The following is a 22,681-nucleotide window of genomic DNA, read 5'->3' as shown; positions in this document are numbered from 1 at the left end:
CTGGAGCTCCAATTTTCTCGTCTATGAAGCCGGCACAGGTGGAAGTGTGGGCTCCCAGAGCAGATCTAACAATCTAGCTCACTGAAGCGGTGCCCGGCATTTTCACATCCTGAAATCGGCGCCCTTTAGACTTCAAGGGTGATGCCTCAAGGCGCTTCACTGCACTCCTGGGTTGATATTGTCCCAATCAGTCTCCCTTAAAATACCCCTTCCTGTCCATTCCTCATAGCGCACTCGGGCCTGGGGATGGATGATAACTCCTCACGAAGGGCAGACTGTAAAGACAAATGGAACTGCTGCCTAGTTGAGCTGCCCTTGTTAATGCTCTGTTCACCCAAAGAGAGTCTGCCCCCCTTCCCAAACGCCTGGGAGCCTAACCTTGGCCAGGCCCCCCGGCACCAGCAAAGCTCCAAAGCCTTCCCCTGTCTGCCTGAGCGGGGCTAATGCCATTATTTTGCAAACACATCTCAGTACCTGTACATTCTGTCACTGTCCTTGTCCATGACAAATGCCTGGCATAAAAATTACCTTCAGAAACATGTTAGGGCAGCAGATAGCACATCCAGAGGCCTGGGAAAGGTGAGAAGGCTGGAGATTGGTGGAGATGATCTTCATTACTGTGCATCGGGAAAATAGACAAAGAAAAAGGAATGGGGGCGGGGGGGGGCTGCCAGGGTGAAACAAAAACTACTGGTTCATCCACCAGCAGCATGCACATGTTGAAAGTCCATCCAAGTTGCTCAGCAACCAATAAAAGGCATTTCAGAGAGCAAGGGGCTAATTGGATAAATGAATTAATTAGACCTCTCCAAGAGTCAGTGCCATACATGACAACAGGCTTGAGTAGCCAGGTTCTTACTGGCTCGAAGTGTCATGCTCCCCTACCTGAGCTTTTGGTCCAGCTGGGGAGGGTGGCCGTAAGGTAACAATGTGTCAGATCTTTCTTGGGAGGGGTAGGTGGGGAAGGGAACCTTGCCTCGGGAGAGAAGTTGAACTCAACGACACTCAAGGTCTCTTTCAACTCTCTGTTTGATCAGTTTTGCGCTGCAGGGTAGAAAGGGCAAGAAAAGGAGTAAGTCCCCTTTCTGGCAGCCTGAAGGGAACTTAATAACCTGCTTTCCCACACCATCCCATGGGGTTTCCCTTTGCTGTATTTAAAACAAGCAGGTTCCCGTGAAAGCCGATAGACAGACGGCAATCGTTAGGGCGTTGTTGTGGGAACTCAGACGTTTGGTTGGTGGTTGTGTTTCCCCCCTGCTCTGCTTTGCTTCCTCCCCTCGGCTTCCTTTAATTACAGCAGAACCCCACTGGTTGCTCTAATGACGGAGAAGGCGCTGCTGAATGGTGCTCACAGTGGAGAGAAGGGAGCAGGCGGGAGGCGAGGTTGGTGGGAGGAGAACAGCACGGGAGGGAAAGGAGGGTGACCGGAGCGGGCCAGAGTCTGTTCTCTGGGAAGGGACACAGCAGTGTGGGCCTCTGGTTTTGCTGCCTGTTAACAACTGGCTGGACCCTCCAGGCAAGCCTCTGCATCTCTCTGAGCCTTTTCTTTCCCTGTCCCCCAAGTAGGGGAGTGGGGTTTCTGGTGCTTTGATAACAACTGATGCCATTGTTAATTACATCTCCACCATGCTCAGAATTACTAAGGGCTGCCCGCTGCTGATGAAAATAAACCAGGTCTGTCAGCAGGACCCGGAAAACCTCCAGAATTCAGTATCACCTCATTCTGGTCGCCCCTGGTTCCCAAACGCACCCTGTTGCTTCTCATCTCCAAGGTTTTTTCATCCTGCTCCTGGCCTGGAAACACCAAAACTTAAGTGCAAATGCTCAGTGATTGTTTCTGGAGAAGGACAGATTGATCTAATTGGAAAAAGGTCCAAGCGTTGAACCTATACCGCAGTCCTGGTGGGAGCAATGGTTGGTCTCACCCTTCTGGGGCCTTGCTCTCCTTCCTGGGGATGTGGACCATGGGAGGCTCTGGGGCTCAGCAGGTAAGATGCTCTCAAGTGAGACCCAGAGGGGGCTTGTGGCTTGGTCACTCACCAGCTGCACGACATGGGCCAGGTAGTTGACTGCTCTGTGCCTCTGTTTACTCATCTTTACAATGACGCTCATAATAGCAGATACTTCAGGGCAGTGAGGATTGAATGAGATGCTGCTGTAAAGGTTACAGTTCCTCATCTGGCACATGATAAGAATGCACTAAGCGTCCCTTATTTTCACAAAATTGTCTCCTTCTAGAACAAAATAAAAACTGATCTCTTCACCTTTACCCACTCATTCATTCTGATTCTCTCAGCCTACCCTACTCCCAAACTCCATAATTCCTTGATTTCTCTTTCAATACCATAGTGGACTCAATGACTTCCATCTTCAAAAGGCCTGTTCTTCTCTTTTACTACCTACTCAGCAGCTTCTCGGCTGTGTGACCGTGGCAATCTTTGTAGCCTCTCTTCATCACAGTTCCCTCATCCATAAGTTAGAGACCATACTAACCCAAACTCATAGGTTGCTGTAAGGGAGAAATGGGATGACACATATGAGCACCCATGACTGGCACCTGGCACATAGTAGGCCCTTGATAAATGTTAGAGCCTATCCACAGAGACTTCACTTTTAGTTCCAATGTTGGTTTGATATTTCCATCTTCCTATTGACATGGCTCATGTTATATTTCAAGTTCCCAGAAGACCAAGATCAAGTCTGAATTTGTCCATATGTGCCTGAAGTATAACTGCATCGCTTGTCATCATTCACTACTTGGAATGGCAATGATAATAATGAATATAGGAGATAACTCACCTATGGAGTGGGTTTGTTTCAGATCTCAGCTATATAGAAACAAGTTTCCTATAAATATAAGGCTGAGACAAAAGCACAAGTTCAAGATCGCACTAGACGTGGGTGACCAGCTTGTCAATGACTTGGCATAACTCATCCATGTTTTGAGAGAACAAGTTGCGGGGTGGGGGGGTGACACATATCTCTAGGTGCTAGGAAGTATGATAATCTTTATAAACGAAGAGTATGGCACTTGAAGGGGATGGAAATGTCCATTTCTCAGCCCTGAATATCACAAGCCTTCTCTTCATTCCTGACTCCATGAGCCCCAATAGTGGGAGGAACGGCTAAGAGGGGGAAGCATTAGGATGGGATAGAAAGCAGAAGAGAGGAATAAGCTAGAAGTTCCCATACTTGCACAGATACGGAAGAAGAGAATTCGGTTATTTGACAACAAGGCAGTGGGAGGTCATAGTTTAGTAGTTACAGAATTTCTGTTTGGGCAATGAAAAAAACTGTGAAAACAAATAGTGTTGATAGTTGAACAACAGTGTGAATGTAATCAATGCCACTTAAAAATGGGTCAAATGGAAATGTTATATATATTAAAAATAAATGAAATTTAAGGGGAAAAAAAGAGAATTGCACTCTCCCCAATTTCTCTTCCCCTTAACCAAAGAAAATCCACCACTAGAAGCATTTCACAGAGATAGAAGCCAGCCTTTGGTCCAAGCGCTATTCTCCCACCCCATGGGAGTGTGTCCATGGCTCAGGTATGGGTCAGAGAGGAACATGCTTCTCTGGCCTGAAATGGCACTAGCATCACCCTCCCTGATCCAGCACTGAAGGCGGATAAGTTAGACAAAGAACACAGGCTATGATTTCAGGAGTCCCATCCCTAAAATACCTTTACAAACCATCCTCAATTCACCATTAGGAGGGCAAACTTAAAACGCATGTTTAAAAAAAAAAAAAAAAAGACACATAAATGGCCAACAGATATATGAAAAAATGCTCAATATCACTAATCATCGAGAAATGCAAATCAAAACCACAAAAAGATATCACCTCACACCTGTTAGAATGGCTGTTATCAAAAAGACAAGATAATAAATGGTGGTGAGGATGCAGAGAAAAGGGAGTCCTTGGGTATTGTTCCTCGGAATGTGAAATGGTACAGCCATGGTGGGAAGCAGTATAAAGATTCCTCAGAAATTTTTAAATAGAAGTACCAATTGATCCTGCAATCACACTTCAGGATATATATCTAAAGAAAATAAAATCAGTATCTCCAAGAGATCTCTGTCCTCCTATGTTCACTGCAGCAAGATTCACAATAGCTAAGATGTGGAATCCACCTAAGTGTCCATCAGCAGATGAATGGATACAGAAAATGTGGTGTATCACACAAGGAAATATTATTAAGCCTTCAAAAAGAAGGCAATCCTGTCATTTGCAACAACATGGATGAACCTGAAGGACATTATGCTACGTAAAATTAGGCAAGCACAGAGAGACAAATCCTGCATGATCTCACACACATGTAGAATCTCAGAAAGTTAAACTCATAGAAACAGAGGGTAGATTATCAGGGGCTAGAAGGTGGGGAGATGCTGGCCAAGGGGTACAGTTTGTTTTGCAAAATGAACATGTTCTAGAGATCTAAGGTACAGCGTGGTGACTATAGTCAGTAATACGGTATTGTAACATGAAATTGGCTAATAAAGTAGCTCTTAAGTGTTCTCAACACCAATAAAATAGTTACTAAGCGTGGTGATGGACACATTGATTAGCTTGATTGTGATAATCATTTCACAATGTATGCATATTATCAAAAAATCACATTGAACACTTTAAAGATGTACAGTTTTGTTAATTATAACTTAATAAGGCTGGAAAATAAAATTCAAAATCCTCAGGAAAAGGAATTGAAGGAGCAAAGGACTAAGAACATTTTTTTCCAGACCAGGGACAGCAACAAAGTGGAGGGTACTGGGCACATGGGACAATAAGAGCCAGGAAGGGGAACTGAACACGCGTCTTTGCATCCCTCTCTTTTCTTATTTTGCTTTCAGCAAACATTGGCCCAGCCCCCATGCCTGGGAGGAGACATAGGCTCTGGGGTGTTTAAGATTTCCTTCTGTCCCTGGAAATGCCTTCTTCTACCCGTGAGTGGCCCTGCTTTACTTGCTGTAAATTCACAATGGGTCCTACCCAGTTCACAAGAGAGTAAAGATGGATTTGTTAGGCGCAGGATAAACTCTCCAGTGGAAAAATAAATAAATAAATAAATAAAACCCATTTTCAGGAAACCACCTCAGTAACTTAAATCAAGGAGAAGCCCCACATGACACAGAGCCTATAGCACAGGATACACATCATTTAGTGTGTCTCATCTTCAGCGTCACCTGCTAGTCTTTGAAGACCATCATCCCCACCCTCCTGCCATCCCCAACCCCTTGAGGGGAAAATAGAATGGGGCTAGAGCTGTCCCCGTCTGAGATTAAAGAGAAAAGGAGGGCCACTACCCGGCTGCGCGCCCACTGCACAGGGACTTCCGCTGCAGGAAACCACCCAGCCCTGGGGAATGGAAGTAACAGCGCTGGAATGGGCAGCTTCTCTTCCCTTAAAAACACACACCCTCACAGTGGGGGAAAAATGGCTCCCAGGAAGAGCAGACCCACTGTGAGTCAGGCCAAGCTAATGTTCAGGACCTCTTACCACCTTATAATCGCTTCCTACCCCTGGTCAAGTATCTTCTGCCACAAGACAGGCACCCTGCCAAGCATTTCAAACTCACTAAATCCTCACAATAGGTGTGCAAAATAAGGATTATAATCCCCATTTTGTATAGGAGAGAGCTGGGTTTCAGAAAGTCACTTGCCCAAGAGCACACAGCTAGTCAATGGTAGAGCTAAGGTGCAAAGTGAGGTCCATCTGACCCAAGCAGTGCTCTGCCACCTAAAACATCTGTCACCCCATAAGTTATCTAATGTATTCACTCCGCCCAAGGCTCCCAACTCGGAGAAAAACTCTAGACCACACAGAACTCAATGGAAAAGTGAAGAGCACCAGGGTGTTGCAGAAAGAGCACTGGACTAGGAGTCAGGGAGATGGAGAGTGGGGTGGAGGCTTTCACTATCTCGGTGAATTTGGGCACTCCACAGTCTCTCTTGACCACACATTCCACATCTGGATAAGGACGTGGTTAGATCTCTACATGGTCTTTCCAACTCTAAAATTATTTCTATTTTAAGAGACTCTCAGAGAGGACAATGTTTAACCAAAAGGGATGACTCCCAAATTGCAAACTTTCTGGCCAAAAAGAAATTGAGCAGAGACTGCTTTCTGCTACCCCTCAAAATCACACCACAAGTCTGACCCACTTCTAAAATTTAATTACGATGACATTCCCTTAAGCGTGTCCTAATATCCTTCCAAATATATAACATCCTTTTGATTCTTGTAACTATGACACAGATGAGAAAACTTGAGGCTCAGATGTTGACTGACTTGGGCCACTTGCTAAGGCTGGTAGATGGTGATAGGAAGGCTTGTCTTCCCATTTCAGTCACCAGAACCCAAAGGAACGCTCCTACATGTACTTGTGCCTGGATCTAGAGTCCTATTGCAGAATGAGCTCATTCACATAACAACTAAGCTATCATCATCATCATCATCATCATCTCATCATCATCATCCACATGGAACTCATCTGAGCACATAATAGACATGAATTCATAGTTGTTGAAATTATTAATAACGGAGGTTGGTACTGTTTTAGTACATATAGCCAAACACCTGCCAACTCCGTCTGCAGATAATGTCAGCTCTGCTTAGACGCATGCACGTATAATACTCACATGACCCTATTATTTTCTCTCCTCATCCAAGTTCCTGAAAAAGGCGCACTGATGAGTCCTTTTCTCCAAGACGTGATTCTTTCAGCATACCTCGGTCTGGTACTACAAACGGGCTTGGCTGAAGCAGGGGCTCACTGAGGAACAACAGTTTTTCACCGCTGCCTGCCTATATTTAGTTACAGGGTGCGATAGCAGTGTTTCACACAATGTAATCAGCTCTGGCCCCCTGCTTCAGTTCTTTAAAAATTCATATGTGCACAAGAAAGGAAGAAAACACAAAACAAAACCAGAAGGGAGAAAGGCAATCTTGAAATGAATTCGACTGCAGAAGCTTATGTTCCTGCAGGCATACTAGATATTAATAATTCAACAAAATATTACAATAATTACTATACTTTGCAAAATCACAACAGTGCACTTTAGCACAACTCCTACCAATCTCCCTGCCACTGACATTAATAAATAAAACACGCCTCCCTATATTAAACATGTTGTTTAAAAGCTAAATATTTTATCAGCACTAATATATTTTAAATAATCAGTCAAGACCGAAAAAGTCCCTGGCCTCACATTTCTGCCCCCCTCCCCCAAAGTGAAATCCCATCTTCACTGCTAGGACAGTAATTGACTTCTACCCTAAACACACTGAGTGTTAGGGCTTGAAGGCCACCATTGAGGGACCTGGGACCACTTAGCTGGAACACTCTGCTAGAATCTGGTTAGGCCGCTGGAAATTAAATGAGAAATAAAAAGTGGAAAATAAATTATTTTAGACCATGAATCCAACCCACCTCATTCAGCCCCAGAAAGAAAGAAGCTATGAATTGTAAAGAGAGATGAGTGGCCGGAAACCACCAAAAAGACACACTTAAGTAGAACATGCATGAGGCTAATCACCTTGAAATATCGGTGAGCCTCACTTTACACCGTAATTACAACCCCACAACTTTTCTACATCTGATCTATCACGCTACATTGATTTAACTCTATCAGTTAGCTTTTGCTGCAAAAAAAAAAAAAAAAAAAAAAAAAAATGCTGCAAAACAAACCTCTCAACTCCCAACCACTTACTTTCACAACAGTCATTTATTCTCATAAATGCACAGGGCAGCTCAAGGCTGGCTGATACAGCTGGGCTCTGTGGGCCAGTTCTGCCGCTCACGGCTGGGCTGGGCTCGGCTGATCTAGGCTCATTATCCTCCCAGGAGCAGTAGGCTAGTCTGGGCATTTTTCTCATGGCCACTGCAGAGGCTCCCCACAGCAGGTAGATATACAATGGCTCTTGTTAACAAAGCTTAGGAATGGCATCTCTTCTATTGGCTAAAGCAAGTCACAAGGCCAAACGCAAAGTTAGGATGTGGTGAAGGATGCCCCTCCCACCGAGAAAGGGCACTATGAAGGCCCAGTACAAAGGGAGTGACAGGGAGTAGTGAAGAATCATACAGAGGAGCCTACAGCACACATCAACTGCACCTGCTAACTGTTTCTTCAGTGGGCTCCTCCTCACCCAATCCCACTTCCACCACCCAAGCCACCATCATCTTTAGCTACAGCAGCAGTCTGTTCTCCAAGCACCCATCCTATTCTTCCTCTAAACCACAGGGTGGTCAGAGTGGTTTTTTAATGTCAATTTAATTGTATCACTCTCCTAGGTTAAACCTTCCTGTGGCTTACCCCTTCGCTCGTAGGATAGAGAAGGAACTCCTTCCCCTGGGCCCATAAGGCCCTACTTGGTCCTGTCCATGCCTGCCTGTCTAGCTTCATATGTCACCAGCCCCCAGTCCACGAACCATCTGCGCCAACCACCCTGTCCTTTCTGTCCCTTTTAGATACCTTGCCCTCATGCCCCTGAAGCTGTGTGCCAGAACACTCTGCCCTCTCCTCTTCCCCTCATTGACTCCAAGCATCTCAGAGATCTGCGCTCATCTACTCCTGCCTCTCTGTCCTCTGCACATTAAATCCCTGGTGCAGCCTCTGATAGTATTATACACTCCCCTTCGAGCACTGTGCCACGTTATAAACTGAGAGCCCAGCAGTGCCTGACACACAGAGGGCACCCCGCAAATAGCTGTTGAATGTTGATGAAGTTTTAAATGCAAATTTTTAATTTTTAAAGTAAAAGGTAGCTAAAACTACCTTTTGTATTAGTTTTATACTGAAGGTATTTAGGTAATGTGTCTACTGCAGTTTGCTCTGTAGAGGGTTTAGTCCCCCACATCATACGCCGATTTAGAATAAATCTGGTTGTGATATATGGGGACTTTTTAAAGGGTTCTGCCTCCCTAAGTTGAACAAAGCTACGGGTGTAGCAACTCAGGCAGCTCCTCTTCCCCACTCTCATCAGTCTCTGAGTGGGAGGGGAGATACATCTAATCCAAAAACAGCAGATGATACAAATTCAGCAAGTAATCTAAGCACTTCAAAGATCCAAGGGAAAAAAATTTTGACCCTAGCCTACTATGTCCAGATGAACCATCAAGCCAACGTGAGAGCAAATACATTTTAGACATGCCAAGAATGAAAAGAAAAGTATTGCTGAAGTACTTGGTGACTGTATTATCTACCACCCAAGCCAGGATCTTTTGAGAGTTAAAAGGAAGCTCTCAATATTTATATCAGGACACAGGAATAAGCATTCTCAGGCACTTTCTGGAAAAGAATATTTAAGGATATACCACAGAAAAATGAAACTCAGCACCAGTAAGAGAAAAGAAATCCAAGGAACAGATGCACTACCCCAGGAGTGTAGGGGCACCAGATATTCCCTGTAAAAAGTAGCAAAGGCCTGCTAAAAAGCCTTAAAAGGGAGAAATGTTACAGCCACCCAGTGATTTATAAGTTAAGAGACCCCAGCTCAGCTCCTTCCCATGGTGGCCCTATCCCCTTCCATTTGCTTGTGACTTGTTCATAACTCTTGTAAAGTTATGTCTTACAGAATGTCTAGCCTTTTTTCAAAATTAATTGGTTTACAAAGAATTCGACCTAACTAAAAGGCTGCAGCTGCAGGCTAAAGATAACCTTATAGCCTTGCGAATTTCTATTCCTGTTACTGCCAAGACATTCCTGCAGCCCTGCCCAGCCCCCGCCTCCTAGGGCTGCTTCCCGCCAAAGGAGAAACAAAGCAGCAAACCCCCTATATAAGCCCTGCCCTAAAACCCATTCCACGTGGGAGCTTTGTTAGAGACCTGCTCGGGTACTGCCGGCAATAAACTTTGCTTACTTTACACACTGCTTCAGAGTGTTCAGTCTCACCTATGCAGCTGCAACAGGAGTAGAATAAATAGATACATCAAGATTACAACAGGGAAGCAGGCCTACAAATCAATCAGTATGAATTGGAATGTCTAATAATAGTACAATTACGAAGCTGGAATATCTTAGTACTGTGGTGAAAAATAAATGTTTCTTCTGTTTAAGGGGAAGATAAAACAGTTAGAAACTCAAAGGAAAAACACAAAAGTCTATACAAGAAAGTTAGTCCAAACTAATATGGCAGAATTCTGAGCAACTGTCAGAACAAAAAATAATCTATTTGACCTGAAAGATCAGAACACTCCTCACCAAGCAACACAGTTTTAGTCATGAGAATTAGATCTATTTCCTACCATGCTATTGGGTTTTGTTGTAAATAATAAACATAACCATAATATTTCAACATTATATTAGTTTTGATTCACTGTGGTTTTGATTGCATCTAGTGTATTTCCTAAATATGCTCAAATTGGCACATATTTTAAATTATCTTACATTGTTTTTGGCAATGTTTATCTAATATGTATTTCCCACCCAAGACAATATTCTTTGTGGGTGTCCAGTATGCATCATGTGCTTTCATCACATTCTGCATCACTAGCCATATTTAGATGCTCCCCAATACTTCATATTATCTGACAGGAATAATGCAGAACAATCAATATAGGTCAAGTTCTGGAACAAATGTTTTTCTTAAACATCCAAATTACACTGCCATCTGAAAATTTTATTATATCAGATGTGACTTGAAATAAATTGTACAGCATTCCTGGAATAAGGCTCTCAATGTTTTTAACATCGGGGATGTGTATTACTGAAACTGTCTCATTTGTGCTGGGAGAAGGCAAAAAAACATGGATGCCATACATGGCATCAAATCTGTTGTGGAAGGACCTCCAGCTACTAAAGGAATAAAGGAGAGGGAAGGTGAACTAACGCCATGAGTTCATAGCAAACCCTGTTCATATCCCTTTGAGAAAAATTCTTTTCAAAATGCTTGCAAGTGCAGTATCTCATTATTTAACTGTGACATAAAGGGAGCAAGTAGGATTGTCCCCATTTCACACATAAAGAAATGATTGACCTAATATCACATCTAGTTTATGGTAAAATGGGCCTGCATCAATTTATGCAACTCTTTCATTTCATAGATTAAAATAACCTGAATCCCAGGAAATTCAAATAAATTAGCATCATACTAAGCAGGAAAAAAAAATGAATGAATGAATGAATGAATGGATGAATGAACATATGCTTGGGCTAAGACCAAATATATGAATGCATGAGAAACACATTTTACAGTTTTTCTCATTGATCAAGAACCTCTCATTACTAATGCACCCATTTCAAAAAATCTCTAATTCAGAGGTATATAAGCTATTACACCTGGAAGGGCCTTTATTCAGCTATACCTAAGAAAGGGTGACTCACTGAAGATCGTTATATAAATCAAGAACCCCAGTCTAGAGATTCCAACTCTCCAGCCCATATTCTTTATAACCTGTCATGATCACCCTCAATGATGATATCTTAAAAAGAAAGATACCAACCGTAAGCTCAGCTGCTCCCTGCTAAGATCCCGACAAAGTTGAAGAAAAAGAGGAATTTTGCTCTATTCCCAGTCAGATTACATGCACGCAGGTAGAGGGATCCTCTGTGTATTATGAAGACCAAGCACACACCTTGGGGTGAGGTGGGGCTCCTTAGCCCTGAGAAATAACAGTGGATGACTAATTTAAAGGTGTGTATCCTCTTCTCAAAACCTTAATACCATGTTTCTGCCACTCAATATAACCATGGACTGGGCACCACTTTTCTGGAAGGTGCCATTCTAAAGGAGGACCCTCTCTGAACCAGAGTCAGTGACTTCATCTCCATCTTCAATACCTACCATGGTATGGCACTGAGCAGTATTTTTTAAAAGGTAAATTCCTGATTTGGTGTGATGGGTAACTTTACATGTCAATTTGACTAGACCGTAGGATGCCCAAATATATGACCCAACATTATTCCGGGTGTGTCTATGAGGCTATTTCTTGAATCAGTAGACTGAGTTAAGCAGTTTACCTAATGCGGATGGACCTCATTCAATCCATTGGAGGCGTGGATAGAACAAAAAGGTTGAGTAGGAAATAATTCTTTCTTTCTGCATGACTGTCTTCATGCTGGGACATTGGTTTTCTCCTGCTTCAGATTCAGGCTCAAACTAGAACTACACCATCAGCAATATTGCGTTTCCAGCTTGCCAGCTCCAGATTGTGGACTTCTCAGCCTCCATACAGTGTAAGCCAGTTCCTGACAGTATATCTCTTTACATACAGATACATTTATATACACACATATATACACACACACAAAGATATTTACTATGAGGGATATGTTTATATAAAATATAGAGAGAGAAACATATCCTGAAAGAAAGGCTTGAATGTAAGTAGTTTACTTGGGAGGTGACCCTAAGTAATGCTGATAGGGGACTAGGAAAGTGAGAGGGGAATGAGAGGGCATCCGATAAGGCAAGCAAGCTAACTCGGTAGTCACCTGGGCTTAATCCCACTGGGGACTCTGGGAGACAGTGTAGAAAACCAGCCTCAGAGTTGTCCCATCACTAAGGGCAAGGAAGCTGGGGTATTTAGCCAACTCCTACTAGTCATTGATAGGTGGCTTCTCCCTACTCTTTGATGGGAATTAATTTCTGACACTTCCAGCCTGTGTCTTGCATGATCAAGTTCCAGTGGGCGAAAAGGCCCTGGTGCTGGTGGTTAGAAGTCAGGCCAGCATGCAGAGACAGGGCAAGGGCCAAGGAGGTATGGACAGGGTACCATTTTATCTGCTACAAATGGCTAGACGTTCAACCTACCCCACTTCCTGCCTTGGCAGGTAATAAGAACTAACATTCTTAACCCATAGAATAGCCTATGTGTATGAATTATCTCTAAGATTCACAACACACTACAAGCTTGGTATTATCCCCATTTTATAGCCAATGACACTAAGGCTTAGAGACCTGTTCAAAGTCACTGTTTCTTGGAGACCTTCTCATAACAGAAAAGATATTTCAGAGTTTTGAAAAATCTTCCAGTCAAAAGTCTGCTTTCAAGCATGAGTGATACTGAAAGAAACCCAGTAATATGAACAACTCTTTCACTTCTAAAGATATCCTTCCTCTGCACCATCATGCTGAAAACAAGTGTCTCTGCATCTTGTTTCATGGCCTTAAAACTCTCACTGTAGACAAGCTACCCTACAATGTATAACCACATTTGGATACAGCAGCTTAAACTACTTTTCCAGCCCTGAACAAAAAAGAAATGTTCACCTCAGTAATTGTTCTCCATCTCCCACTGAGAACAGATTTTAAAAAGAAAAAGTTCAGTACTTATGCATCAGCGTAATCTTTAACCTGATTCTAGCCATCTGGAAAAGAAACTGCCTACCTCACCATAGATGCCAAAAAGACTTTGCAAGTACTGAATCGGGCATGTGGTACCTGAGAACCGGTGACAGACAACTGCGATGTCCCAAGGGTGCAGACTCTAGGCCTGGAGGAAGCCAGAGGAGGCCAGACCCTTCCTCATCCCCAAGATACTCATTCTTTATTTAGGCAGTTTTAAGTATTTCAGAAAGTAGTTATGTCATTCAACTCAATAAGCTTCTATTGACTGGCCATCAGGCACAAGGACAGAAAAGGCAGAAGAGATGGCAGAACCAAGCCTGAGCATCACTTCTGGCTGAATTTATTTCTAGAGTCTTAGTTGGGTCTTTCATGGGTTGAATAGACTGCAGAATATTTGTACAAAGCATCCATTTCCTTTTTTTCTGCAAGAAGAGGCTGAATGATAAGCCTTCAGGACTCAACTGCTTTGTTGCTCATCAATTATTCACCTATAGGCCACCAAACAACCCCTCACATGATGCACCTGCAGGCTGCCACTGCTCTTCTTTCCTCTGGGACAATTCCTCATGCAGCATTCTGTTATTATTTCATCCTATTTATTTTCACTTCTTTCCCAGGCCAACACTCCCTCAAGTGTCTGCAGGAATCTCGGGCTCCATTGTTGGTGCTTAGGGTGCAGGCAAAAAGGGAATTCAAGCCTGTTAACTCAATGCATGCCCATCACCACAAAATACTAATGTTTTGGGCTAGTATGGTAATTCTAGAAAAGAGGATGCAAGCGTTCTGCAGATAGTTCTAGCCACAGATACCCCCACTTCATATTAGGCCCAAAGCAAAGCTAGAAGATCAAGAGGAGAAGCAAACCTGAACCCACAGGCCCATCTCACGGACCTTGACGTAGGCAAGTCTTGGGCGCTACAGGCTCTGCTTGCCAACCAGCCCAGCAGCCCACATTTCCCTCACTTTTTTCAGGAAGCCTTCCATGATTACTGTGAGGGGTAATCACGGATGCCCAGGCCAAGCAAAGCTACTCTTCATCTTTCTGAATACCTTTCTCAACGCTTCACGCAATGAAATCCTGGAAAAATGTTCAAATTATCAGTCATGAATGAGTGTAATCTTTAACCTGCTTCTCACACTATCAGATCTTAAACTTCTATTACAGATTCTGAGTATGAATTTCAAGGAGCCAGGTTCCCGGCCCTTCACTTCTCTGTCTCATTCACTGTGTATCTCAGAACCGCACAGAAGGCAGATATCACAACAACTCGACCGACTGAGGCCACACAGGAAGTTGTCAAAACAAGCATCTCACTGAGAACTGGCTTCTAGCCAAGGCTTTGCCATGAGCTCCCTGGGAAGGTTTAGGCAAGTCCCTCCTTCTTCTGCTTCAATAAAAGTAACAACTAAACCTACTCAAAGTATCTGAAGGGCTTACTACACAGGTCAAGCACTTCTTTTAAGCAATTTGCTGTGTGCATTTTATTTAATCCTTAAATAGCCCAATGTGAGAGGTGCTTTTATCATGACCCCCTCTTTGTAGATTAAAATATAGGCAGGAAGGGTGACCACTTACTGATGTTACACAACTGTTAAGAGACAGAGGCAGCATTTGAACTCGGGCAGCTGGTTTCAGAACCCATGCTCATGTTTACTATATGGTCTTGTTTCATGTTGCTAGCACATGTCTGTTCCCAATCAATCCTGAAGAGGATTGCATTCATGATGGGAACCCTCCCATCAAAAACTCATATCATCATACTCAGGGTAAAGAACCCTAAATCCACAACCTAATAGGATTCTTGATTACCCTACAATAGCTCTATTTCCAGGTATTGCCATAAACTAAGGTTCTCTTCCAATGTGTGCCAAGTAACAGGCCCCTGGGCACAGTTTTACTGATCAACAGCTCTGAATGATTGGCCCCACTGTGCTCTGGGTCCCTCTCATCTTGAGGCATCAATAGCAATCCTGAAGTTCTTAGACCCCATTACTTTCTTTTTGAATTTACTATAGTGCACTCATTAGTGTGCTATAAAGAGCAGCATTTCCATAAATAAATGAACCCAAACTACACTGATCAAAATAAATGAGCAAAATGTTCCTGATGATGCAACCAGTCTTGATTCACTCACTAACGCAAATCATGAGGTGACTCACAAGAGGCCCCCATTAACAACTGTTAGGAGAATAGAGATTGTCCAACCCTAATGAGCTTGGTATTTATTATCTGTAGCCATGGCAGTGGGTGGGCCAGGGTGAGCGGGCAGGGTGGCCATAGCACACAGCATGGAAGTAGGAAGGGGAATCTATTTCTAAGTCTCTCTGGCTAGCCTCATGTATACTCATTCTAGGCCTCAGTCTATCCTACCTATAAAATGGACAGCGCTCTATCTCCTCTGAGGGAAAATGCATAAATACTTTTTGTCAGGAAAGCAGTCTGTAAACCCAAGGAGGAAGGAGAAAACTGGGAGTGAGCAGAAGACAGCAACACAAAGAGGAAGCACAGTAGGGAGTCTAAGCTGTAGGGTGCCATGTTTCTGCCTAAGCTTCATAGACCTTATCTCAGTGCTAAGTGATTCCATGGAGACGATTTCCAAGGGCACGGCCAGCCTTGGCATTCTGTGAGTCCAAGATGCCTGCAGTGTCTCACAGTGATCCTCTCTCCTCTGAGCTCATAGCCTGAAATGACCACTTGGCAATTAACCACATATCATCCCGTGGCATCTGTCTTGCTGTCATGTGTTATTTAACTTGATAGAAGAGAAGTCTCATATCTAAAGCATATTGGAAGGACCTTGAGGCAAACACTGTCTTATCTTTGTTTGTTCTCTCCCTCCATCACACCCCTACCAGCCCAGGGCTCAGAACACTGCCACATACAGAGGAATCACTTAACAAAGGGCTGAATACCTTACGTGAGTTCATCTGATCTCTGGCACACGTAAGAAAGAAGCCAGGATTGCTGACTAGTCCCTATTCCTAGCTTACTAAGTGGAGTAGAGATGCCTCTAAATCTTACATTAAAATTCATATATGAAATGATAAACCAGGTGTATAAACTCAATGCTATTAAGAGACTGTGTTAAACTGTCCTACCCCACAGCTAAGGCAGTCTGTAAATTCTATATGCACATAGGAAAAGTAAAAATAAGTGCTTCTAAGAAAGGTTCCAGAGAAGTGCTATGTTTGAATCTTGACCTGAGCTGTGAATAATGGGTCATCTCCACAGAGGGTGACATCAATAGCTAAGGCTTGGAGTCAAGAGGGGGCTTCCGACAATGAAGGGGCTGCCTTGCTAGAGTGAAGGAGTCAACCAGGGAACAGCCAAATATAAAATTGGAGAAGCAGACTCAGAACATACACAGTGAGGGCCCTTGAATGACAGGCTAAGGGACTTTTGGATTTGAATCTAAAAGGCTCAAGGTACTCAAGCTAGAATGTGGACATAGTGCTTGAAATACTCCTGGTGATAACAGCTGTCAAGTTATGAACAGGAGAGAAAGATATCATTGACATCTGTAAGGATGAGGATTTCTAATTTCTTTGTAACCTCTGCTAGATGAGACTTGGGACTGTTACTCCTTTATCCACCTGGTCAAATATGACTGAGTATCTCCTCCATGTAAGGCAGAGCTCTTTCATGTCTACTCACTGCCAACAAAGTCAGCTTACCCACCAATTCCAAGGGGAAAATCCCAACCATCCCATAGTGCCAGTACTGATGCCTCAAAGTAGCCCACACTAGCATTCTGTGTCTTCCAGTGCCTCCTCCACAAGGTCTCCCAAACTTGCTGAAACATCATCCTTTGACTTTTTCCCTGTGAGGGAAGTGTCCCAAGCCAGCCAAGAGGCAAAGGAAGGGGGCGATCAGAAGGTGAATCACCGCACCAGGCCTCAGGTACACCTGGCCTTGGATAAAGCCCTGGCCTTCAGACACATCTTCCTTTCTCAGCCTGTCTGGCTGTGTTGCACCTCTCTGCCCCTTCTGGGATGATTCAGGGCTCATAGATCACCCTGTTCCTAAATTCCCCCAGTTGCAATAATAGATTTACACAGCTGGAAGGAAAAGCAGTTCTTCCTTCTGCCTCCTGAGCCTTCTTACCCATGGAGCCACAGGTCCCCCACTCCCCCTTAAATAAAACACAACTGGAGAAGCCGCTTCCTGGCATTCCTTCCCTGTCAACTCCAAAGCAAGCTCCAACCACTGCAATTCTGCAATCATTCAGTGAGGCCTTCCAATGAAGGACTTTGCAACTTCTGCTCCCTTTGGAAACCACTGCAGGATCTAAGAAGCCAATAACACCATAAGCCAGACATCAGAGGAAGCACAGAGCAGACAAATAGCCTGTGTCTGCCCCTTCCTCTTCACCCCTTCCCCAGGACAGCAGTGACCAGGAGAAATTAGTGCTTTCTGCCTTTCCCAGCTACATCTTAACTGAGATGGCTCCCCTGTAATATTAATTAAAAACAGATTCTTTTTGGCAAAACCCCGAAGAACGGCTTCTGTGGCAGGCTTCTTTATTAAGCCTCCGAGAAGGCAAAATGCATTAAGATATTGTGACATTGGGGACTTTGAGCAGACACGACGAAGGGTAGACAATCCAGCCAAAAGCTATTTGAAAAATCTGTTTGGGAGCCACAATTAGATGCTTGAGTAAGTGAAATACAATTAATTTGATCAAATCTGATGGTAGTTTTCAGATTAGGAGTAAATAAATATTTTAGGACACAGTTCAGCTGAATTAGTTAAGGGTATGAAATCCCATCTGGGAGAATCCATGTGTCCCCACCTTCTTGCTCAGGGAAGGGTGATCTGGAAAGGGCCTGAAATTATCAGCACCTCCCATTTCTCTTCACCAAGGTGCAGTATTGGGCACATTACCTAAAAACTATCTGGCAAGTCATCCAATCAGATAACACTACAGGCCTGCAGATCACCACTTCTGGGAGTGAGCTGCTGGAAAGGAGTGGGGATCCATCTAAGGAGAGGCAGCATTGTCACACCAGTACCAGGAATGGGGCATCCCCACCAAGGGTTAGTCCAGGGAGGAGGAGGCCTTCACAGCTGTCCACAGCCATTTGCCAACTCACTGACCAAGCAGAGAGGCTTCTTCCTTCATTTGTAGAAGGGCAGAATAATGTTTTTCTGTCCCCCTGTAAACCACCCGAACTGGGCTTCCTCTGGGCGTTTGTGAAACATTCTCTAACCCATTAATCACCAGGATCCCAGCTGGAGACAACTGGGGAGAATGAATGGCAAATCACTCAGGCTCCAAATCCAAGTCCACTCACCTCTCCCCCAGAACCCCTGGCAGGCCAAGAACAGTCAGCAGGAGACAAGACTCCATTCCCTCCTGATGCCTTCTGGCTCAAGCCTGCTGGGCACCCCTGCCCCAAGCCATTCCTCCCCACTCCTGGGACCAAAGTGAATATCCAAGCCTTGAGCAAGGATATCCTTCTGCCCACTGAGCCCCTGGGAACACACTGGACACATGCGGTAGGGTGGAGGTCCTTGTCTTGTATGTGCACTTCTGCATGCCTGATGGCAAACTGCCACAGTGGAGTTTAACTTCCAGTTATACAGGGTGACCAAAAACTCCCCCAAAAGGAACTCATGTCAAGTAATGGGGTCCACCAAAGGCACTTAGAAGGAGAGCATGTTAATTGACCTGGTCGCCTTCCCAGAGTAGGACAAGTTTAACACTTCCGAAGTGAGAAGAGAAGATGGAATTCTTTTTTCATGTCAAAAGAGCCGAATGCTAGGACCCAAGTTCTCTGCCCTGGGGCCCTCTCTCTCCACTTTGAAACCAATGATGAACGGACCCTTTAGAGGTGCATCATCCCCACCACTCCACACCCGCGTTTTACTTACAACGCCTTCTTTTACTGCCCTCAGGACAGGGAAAGGGGAGAAAGAAACCAACTGCATACTATAGCAGCCACTTGTCTCCCCATAACTCTCCCAGGGTTGTTTCCTTAAAAGTCTCTCAAAGACAGGGTCATGTTAACATGGTTCTCCATCTTCCCTCAGGGCAACACAGGCCTGATGCTCAACAAAGCCTTTCTCACCAGCCCTGTGTGCAAAGCGTGGTCAAAAGAGGCAGGTCCAGCCAAGGAGCTAAAGAGACAGTCCTCTGGACCCAAGAAAGAGGACACCATGGGGTCCCTGCACCTGTCTATGCTACCTTGTCCTTTGCTTGGACAGTAAGACAGGCCACCAGCACAACCAATAAACCCCCAGGGCACTGTCGTCCGTGGATGCCAAGCCTAGCTGGCCCACTTCTCAGACCCTTCTGGTCCTCTCTGAACTGCAGAGCCATTTCCCAGAGAGCACTGGGCAAGACCTGCCCCATCCTTTCCTCTGCTGCACAACTGCTCAGGAGACAGGCAGAGAAGGCTGTGCTCTTAACTATTATTTACATAGAGCATTCTCTAAAGTCCCATCTCCAGGGTCTTTGTCAACACACACACACACACACACACAAGATCCTTAAAATAAAAGCAGAAGTATAAGAAAACTCTTCAAGCAGAGTGAGTTTATAATGTCTAAACATGTCAGTCAGGAATAAATTCACAGATACTAAGGATATCACCTCCTCTTCCTAGGACATATTTACTTCAAGACATCCATCCATCCTTTTCACCCAGTGAGAACACAGGAAGGAACACACACACACACACACACACACACACACACACACACTCTCTCTCTCTCTCTCACAAAGAGTCCCCTGGGAACTTGTAAGTCTTCAATCACCCATCCCTGCAAAGGCACACGTTTCCCACCCCGACCCCCCCCCCCACACACACACACAGACACACACCCAGAGCTGCCCACTCCGAAGTTATAGGGGTCTTCTCTGGAGGCAGATGAAGCAGCCACCACCCAGTCCTTCCCACCCAGCAGCCATCACCCAGGCTCAGCTACCCGCGCTGTGTCATTAAGAACCAGGGAATCATACTCAGGATTGCCGGTGCAGACTCCTAGCTTCCCTGTCATTTGCTTCTCACCCCTGTGACAGCCCCAGCCAGGCCCTGTTAAAATAAGGCAAAAATTTCCCAGGGAAATCTTTAATGCCAGTCATGAAGAGATATACAAAGGGAGAAGGGCGGTGCTTTGCCATCAGAGGAGTTCCCCAAAGCTGCCTGTGCAGACATCCATCATCCTCCTGCCCAGCACTGAGTCGCCATCTGATCCGGAGAGCCAGAGAAAAGGATTTTTGTGAGACTGGCTGGAGTGGGGGCGGCAGAAGTGAGGGGAGTGGGGTAAATCGTGGGGGTCCGCCCCTTCCACCTGGAGAGCCCATTTCCCGCTGTTCGTAGGCTTGGCTGCACAGCACAGGGTGCGGGGAGTTGGGTGGGGAGAGACCCCTCCCTGCGCGCTCTGCTGGGGTTGCAGCGGCTGGTGCTCAGAGCCCAGCGCTTGATGTAGAGCTCGGAGCCACCAGAGTGGACTCAAGGGCGCCACCTCTCGATACAGCCTCTTCCAGGGCAACCTGGCGGCAGAGAAAGAAGGGGTAGAGAGGTGTGCTGAAAGCACCCAACTCCACTCGGGGAGCGGAGCCGATTGTGGCGCAGGACGAAGCAGCCGAGGCGAGTTTTTGTTCAGGGGCTTGTGCGCGCTTGTGCACGCGTGAGGGCAAGGGGTGCAGAATGGGTGCTGAATTTTACTTCACGCTTTAAACTTTTTTTGCTGTCTCCCCGGTAGCATTCCAGGGCAGCTGCCCAGGTTGGAACAGGGAAATCAGTGTCACCCGGAGGCCAGACTTGGGTAGGCTTGGCCCTGCTTACTGCCAGGGCTGGGAGAACCTGGGCCGGGAGCAGAGAGCGAGGACCCTAAGGCGGGCAGGAGTAGGGAGTCCCGGGTTCCCTTCCTCGTGATTGGAGGGGAGAAGGGGGAAGGAAGCCCTGGCAACGGCGGGGGATGTATCAGACTTTCCAGCGCTCCCAGCGGCTTCCTACTCAAATCAGTGTTCTCATCCACGAATTAAATCGCCCAACGGGGAAACTGACTCTCCAAGCTGAGTACCACAGAAAGTGACCACAGATCCCTCCTCTGATTAACTTTGGGCCCCTTCTTCCTCTTCTCCCCTCCCAGCAGCCAGCCACAACCCTAGGATCTCCAATACACACACACACACACACACAATCTCCCAACAAACTCCACTAACCTGTTAGGGGTGTGGGGGACGCTGGATAAACCTGTTGTCTCTAAAAGTCATGGCGCCCCACCCCCACCCTGACCAACTCCCTGTCCCTCGTTCCTACCCCCATTTTCCCTTGCTGTGGGGAGACAGTGAGGTCCACCGCCCCTGGGTGGGTACTCACGCTGCTGTTGTGTCCCGACCAGTGCACCATGGCTTGGTTGTGGGCCGAGTCCCCGGTCAGTGCGAACGAGGTGCTGGGCAGCCTAAGCTCTTCGGCCGCCCCTCCAGCCCGGGATGCCTTCACCTCTTCCCGGAGACCCTTGGCCGGATGACGGCTTCCTTTGGAACCATCGGATAAGGCAGTGGCCCAAGTGTCCTCGCGTTCCAGGGCACTGGGGGGCTGCGCTCGGCGACTCCTCCTCGAGCTGCCAGGTTTGCCAGTAGCCAGAATGTCCTGTCCCCATCGTGCACCTGCCGGGAACAGCCCCCTGCCTTCTCCCTGCTTCTTTCTGCCGCTGCCGCCGTCTGGATGGAGCAGTGGCTCTGGTCCGGGCCGGTGTCCCAGTGCGGTGCTTCTCCGCGCTGTCGCCAGCTCCTCCGGCCACTGGCTTTCCACTGCCCGCGGCAAGAGAGGAAGCAGCACCAGGGGCTGCGACGCCGGGCCCGTGGGGCGCCCAGGACCGCCTGTCGCACCCCAAGTGATCTCTGCCCCGGCCAGGACCCACGTCGACAAGAGCAGGAGCCCAGTCCGGGCGAGGGGTGCCCCGGGCCAGCCTGTGGGGCGCTCCGTGCGCGCCACCTCCATCCCGCTGCGGCTGCTGAGGCTGGGGCTGCCGAGTGTGTGGAGCCTGCCGAGGTGCTGGTCCGGCGCAGGGGGTGTGCGCGTGCAGACGAGCAAGCCAGCGAGTGTGTGTCGGGGGAATGGGGAGGGGGCCGCCGGGAAGAAGGTGGCTGGGGCTGGCGTGCGCTTCGTGGGTCCTCTCCACTCTTCCCTCCTCGCTCTCCCTTTCGATTTCTCGCTCTCTTGTCCAGAGGGTGATTCCAAACCCGGGGGAAAAAAATTAATAAATGCCCCTTCTGTGCTTTTGTTCCCTTCAAATAAGCTCCCCAAAATCTTCCCCACTGCGCTTCAACAGAAATTTTGTAAAAACGGAGTGTTCAAAGGTAATGAGAAAATCCTTTTTTAAAATATGAAAATCAAGCCAGATCCAAGAGAAGGGGCTGGACCCCAATCCGGAGTC

General features: G+C 46.1%; 1 protein-coding gene across 1 annotated transcript in view; it reads right to left on the bottom strand.

Annotated features, from left to right (window-relative positions):
- The window catches only part of SORCS3 (sortilin related VPS10 domain containing receptor 3), a 550,161-nt gene extending 527,864 nt beyond the window's left edge, over window positions 1-22,297 (bottom strand). Inside the window, exon 1 of the mRNA XM_090279550.1 lies at window positions 21,622-22,297. Coding sequence (XP_090135676.1) covers window positions 21,622-22,245 — 624 coding nt within the window. The 5' untranslated portion in view covers window positions 22,246-22,297. The remainder of the gene's footprint in view (window positions 1-21,621) is intronic.
- Between the last annotated feature and the right edge of the window lie 384 nt (window positions 22,298-22,681).

This window comes from Furipterus horrens, unplaced genomic scaffold, assembly GCF_987537825.1.
Source record: "Furipterus horrens unplaced genomic scaffold, mFurHor1.1.pri manual_scaffold_5, whole genome shotgun sequence".
Classification (NCBI taxonomy): domain Eukaryota; kingdom Metazoa; phylum Chordata; class Mammalia; order Chiroptera; family Furipteridae; genus Furipterus; species Furipterus horrens.
This window is presented reverse-complemented; position numbering and strand designations above follow the sequence as displayed.